Source organism: Microcaecilia unicolor, chromosome 1 (assembly GCF_901765095.1).
Source record: "Microcaecilia unicolor chromosome 1, aMicUni1.1, whole genome shotgun sequence".
In the NCBI taxonomy this organism is placed as follows: Eukaryota; Metazoa; Chordata; class Amphibia; order Gymnophiona; family Siphonopidae; genus Microcaecilia; species Microcaecilia unicolor.
In genome coordinates this window covers 643,838,144-643,843,325 of record NC_044031.1, presented here as the reverse complement: position 1 = coordinate 643,843,325, position 5,182 = coordinate 643,838,144, and the positions used below count along the sequence as shown (strand labels likewise).

The 5,182-nt window shown below is 40.3% G+C and overlaps 1 protein-coding gene across 1 annotated transcript; it reads right to left on the bottom strand.

The window, feature by feature from the left end:
- Window positions 1-1,683: 1,683 nt before the first annotated feature.
- LOC115461341 (olfactory receptor 1019-like) lies at window positions 1,684-2,631 on the bottom strand. The gene has a single exon (XM_030191074.1). The coding sequence runs from the start codon at window positions 2,629-2,631 to the stop codon at window positions 1,684-1,686; it is 948 nt and encodes a 315-aa protein (XP_030046934.1).
- Between the last annotated feature and the right edge of the window lie 2,551 nt (window positions 2,632-5,182).

Here is a 5,182-nt window from a genome sequence, read left to right as displayed (position 1 = left end):
AATGTATGAAATGTGTATTTTTACTGAATTTTCTATATGTGCACAATGCTTCTCTATATGCCATTACTCTAGTATAATATGCACATATCTGGCACCTACATATAGGCACTTTCTTATAGAATTACTCCTGTAGGACTAGATTCTATTTATCATATCTAAAAATTCAGCACTGAAATTAAATTCACGTAAGTGCATTCTATACACCTTAATTGAGATATACTTTATAGACTAAGCCTAAATTTCTGCACGATATTTATGTGAAGTAAAACTTAGTGTAAATACTAGCGCCTAAGTTAGGCACAGAGCAGGTGTATTCTATAACCCTACATGTAGTTTTTTAGAACACATATGACCCACCCATTCAATGCCCATAGCCACACCCCCTTTTCAGCAACACATATTAGAATTTATGCGCACCACTTTGCAGAATACGCTTAACGGGTAGTGCACATAAATTCTAATAATGCTAATTAGTGCAGATAATTGCTTGTTAACATCTAATTATCAGTGTTGATTAGCTTCTTAACTAAGTTATGCACATTGCTATAGAATACGCTTTGATTTCCATGCAGAAATCTCAGTATGATATATAGAATCTGGTTGATAATGACTAAGATGGCAATATTCAAAGATATCACCCTAACTAATCTGCTTATTTTTATGCCTTAAATTTCCCTATCCATTTAAATAGGATCACTGAATATTGAGTTCTAAATTTAAATGGCTAAATTATTTTCTTATGATTGTTATTTGCATGGTTTCCCTACACAAATAACATTTTACATAGTGGCTGAATATTGTCACTATCTATCTATATAAATTATGTCTCCTCCCCTGCAACAGCTCTAATCCAACCTTCCCTGAAATATGCAATATTTGGCTGAACATCAAGATGTCTAGACAAATCTATGCATTGCCCAGTTGAAACAAGAGACAATGCTGACTGCGTATCTCCTGTCAAATACTGAACTCCAGCTTTATATTGATAGTCAGGAAGTGCCACTCTCTGAGTTGAAAAGACATCTGTTTTAGTGCAGTGGATCCCAAACCTGGTCCTGGAGGCACCCCGGCCAGTCAGGTTTTCAGGATATCTACAATTAATATTCATGAGAGAGATTTGCATATATTGCCTCCACTGCATGCAAATCTCTCTCATAAATATTCATTGTAGATATCCTGAAAACCTGATTGGGTTCAGGTGCCACCGGGACCAAGTTTGGGAACCACTGCTCTAGGATATTTTAAGAAAGAAAGAGAATTTTTAGTTTTTTCACAGGTATAATATTATACAATGAGTTAACACAGAAACACAATATTGTCATACCATGCAAATAATCATATAATATTTCATTTGACAAAGGATATTAACACAACATCAACATATGTTACTGACTTTAGCAGAAGAGAAATTAAGTATTCAGTGACATTTTATTGAGTGCTGTTCAGTGGTGATTACGTAGGATTTAATATTTTATGGGTGCATCAAAATATTATACATTATGTCACAGCCTGCACGTGGCAAATAGGGAATTCATTTGGAATGTTCTCTGTTTTATATATTGCCCACAACTCTTTTGAAATTTGGTGGCTGATAACTTTCAATAAATAAATTAATGAATCACTGGAGAAATGACTACATACACCTGACCCTGCCCTCCTTCCCCCTCCCCAGTATTTCCCCAGTCAACATGAATTAGTTTTAACTATTCTCCTTTCCATTATTTTTCTTATGGCTCTTTTGACATCCTTGTTCCTGAGGCTGTAGATCAGTGGGTTCAGCATAGGAATGACAATTGTATAAAACACAGAAGTCACTTTATTCTGACTTTCAGAATAGCCAGAAGCTGGTCTCATATACGTAAAAAGGGCTGTCCCATAAAACAAGGAGACGGCAGTGAGGTGGGAGGCACAGGTAGAGAAAGCTTTACGTCTCCCTTCTGCACTATGTATCTTCAGGATGGTGGAAAAGATGGATACATAAGAGGCTGATGTTATTAGGAAGGAGTTCATGCCAAAACAGAGAACTAAAAGAAAAAAAACTGTTTTACTAACGAAGGTCCCAGAGCAGGACAGAGTTAGCAGTGGAGGAATATCACAATAAAAATGATCGATGACATTTGGCCCACAGAAAGTTAAACTACACATAAATCCTAAGGTTACACTTGAAAGAAATAATCCCCCTGCATATACAGCAGCCAACAGCTGATAGCAAACACCTGGATTCATGATACTTGTATAAAGCAAAGGGTTACATATCGCCACATAACGGTCATATGCCATCACTGATAGGAGGAATGTACCTGATGATGCAAACATGGCAAAGAAAAAGAGTTGTGCTCTGCACCCCTGGAAGGAGATAGATTTCCTTTTGTTCAGGAAGGCAACCAACATTCTGGGGGTGATAACTGAGGAATAGCAGAGATCAGAAAATGACAAATTACGGAGAAAAAAGTACATGGGAGTCTGAAGTTTAAGATCCAACATGGTTAATGTAATTATTCCAGTGTTTCCCAGCAAGGTAATAATATAGATCACTAAAAACAACAGAAAAAAGAGAATCTGTAGTTCTGGATCATCTGTGATACCCAAGAGAATGAATTCAGTCACTGAGGTCTGATTGTTCTCTTCCATTCTTTGGTATTTAATATCGTTTCTCCCTCTGGTGCAAGTAGTGTTGGAACTTAAAAATAAACATAAAATGACTTAGAGATATGGACTCCCTTGGCAATGACCAGACATAATTCTGTTCTTTGCCAGTCTTCTCAAAATACCCATAATTTATTATCTCCCATCTCTCCCTTCACACTGCCACTGTAATGAAGTGCATAATTCACATGTAATGTAATGTAACTTTTATAACCCGCCCTTTCCCACTTAATAGCAGGCTCAAAGCTGCTTACATAATATAACAGGTATACAAGATAACAAAAAGGATAAAATAGCTAAATATAGGATATAAAGAGGTGGACAATAAAAGTGGGTAAGTAAGATGGGTAAGGGAGGAAGGCGGTAGAGGAAGGAGTGGGAAGAATGTGTAAATTGAGATAATGTGATGTAAATTATAGAAGAATGAATAATGATGTATATTCAGGAATCATCTTTGTCTTGGCATATTCATTCAGTTTTAACCTCATCAAAGGCATATGGCTCCTGATGGCACTACTGAGTTGCTATGATGTCTATATCTCTCTACGTTTTCCTGTCCTAATGGAATTTTTGTCAATATTTCTTTATTGATCAATATTGGGCTCATTTTCATAAGAGAAGGATGTCCATCTTTCAACATAAATCGGAAGACGGAGGTCCTTCTCCTAGGGACGTCCAAATCGGTATAATCATAACCCAATTTAGGACGTCTCCAACTGCACTCTGTTGCAAGGATGGCCAAAGTTCAAGGGGGCATTTCAGAGGCATAGCGAAGGACGTCCCTGACGAACACTTGGACGTTTTCACCCGGACCTGTTTTTCTTACGATTAAGGCACAAAAAGGTGGCCGAAATGACCAGATGACCACCGGAGGGAATTGGGGATAGCCTCCCATTACTCCGCCAGTGGTCACTAACCCCCTCCCACCCTCAAAAAACATCTTTCAAAATATGTCATGCCAGCCCCTATGCCAGCCTCTGATGTCATACTTAGGTCCATGACAGCGCATGCAGGTCCCTGGAGCATTTTTAGAGGGTGCGGTGCACTTCAGACAGGTGGACGCAGCCCCATCTCCCCCTACCTGTTATGTTTGTGGAGGAAACAGCAAGCCGAGGAAACAGTAAGCTCTCCAAAACCCACCACAAACCCACTGTACCCACATCTAGGTGCCCCCTTCACCCATAAGGGCTATGGTAGTGGTGTACAGTTGGGGTTAGTGGATTTTGGGTGGGGGTTAGGGGGCTCAGCACACAAAGTAAGGGAGCTATGTACCTGGGAGCATTTTATGAAGTCCACTGCAGTGAGTGCACAGTTGGTGTCCTGGCATGTCAGGGGGACCAGTGCACTACAAATGCTGGCTCCTCCCATGACCAAATGGCTTGTATTTAGTTGTTTTTGACATGGATGTCTTTGGTTTCGAAAATCACCAAGTCAGAAACATCCATTTCTAGGGACGTCCAAATCTAGGAACGGCGAAATTTAAGGATTTGGACATCCCTGATGGTATTTTCGAAATGAAAGATGGATGTCCATCTTGTTTCGAAAACATGGGGTTCCCCGCCCCTGGATTTTACCATTTTGTAAGGACGTCCAAATTGCAACTTGGAAGTCCCTTTCGAAAATGCCCCTTCGCGTATGTGGAAACCACTCAGACAGACCCTGATGGGAGGTATAGCAAATGTTAAAGAACCTTGAATGGTAGTCAAGATATGATATGTATCACCTACCTTTTTTTGCTGACCTTTATTCACTCTGATAAACAAATATGCAAAATGTGTGTGTGTGTGAGTGAGAGAGAGAGAGAGAGAGAGAGAGAGAGAGAGAGAGAGAGAGAGAGAGAGAGAGAGAGAGAGAGGATGCATAAAACTCAGACTTCTGATTTCATGTCCATTTGGGTGAATTTTTCACCAAGTGCTGATGAATTTATTTCACCATGGGAACAATTCAATAACTCGGCCCGGCAGTTCTTCCCATCCCTAGCATGCTGTCAGACCAGGCACCACAAAATTATATTTATTTTTGTGGTGCCGGAGTGTACCCAGTGGTAATCGGGCAGTGCTGCGCATTGCTCAGTTATATCCGGGTTAGTGCAGGAGCCCTCAATGGGTGGCGGTAAGGGATCCTCCCAAAATGGTCACGTGGCAAATACTTTACTTGCCGCATAGCCATTTCCTGCAGGAAAGAGAAACTTCCCTTTTACCCACTGTAGTAAAAGGGGGCCTCGGTGCGCGTGAAAAACACATGCTGACACCAACTCAGGCCTCCTTTTGCCGCAGTATGGTAAAAGGGGCCCTGGGTGAATACAGTCTTGTTGGTTTGATACAATTGGGTATCTCAGCATTGACCACCAGCTGATTTTTACTGTGAACGAAAGACGCTAGCGTGGCTTTGTAAAAGATCGCTTTTACTTTTATTTGGTCTTCTCTCAAGTTCCCACTGCCTGCTAGGTGGAGAATGATGTGGCGGACAACATAAATGCGCTGTATATTTGATAAGATTTGGAGACATTGTTTTAGGGTGCCCACATCTCCAGTCT

What these genes read in the sequence shown, in the direction of transcription:
- LOC115461341 (XM_030191074.1), bottom strand. Translation starts at nt 2,631, where the DNA reads ATGGAAGAGAACAATCAGACCTCAGTGACTGAATTCATTCTCTTGGGT.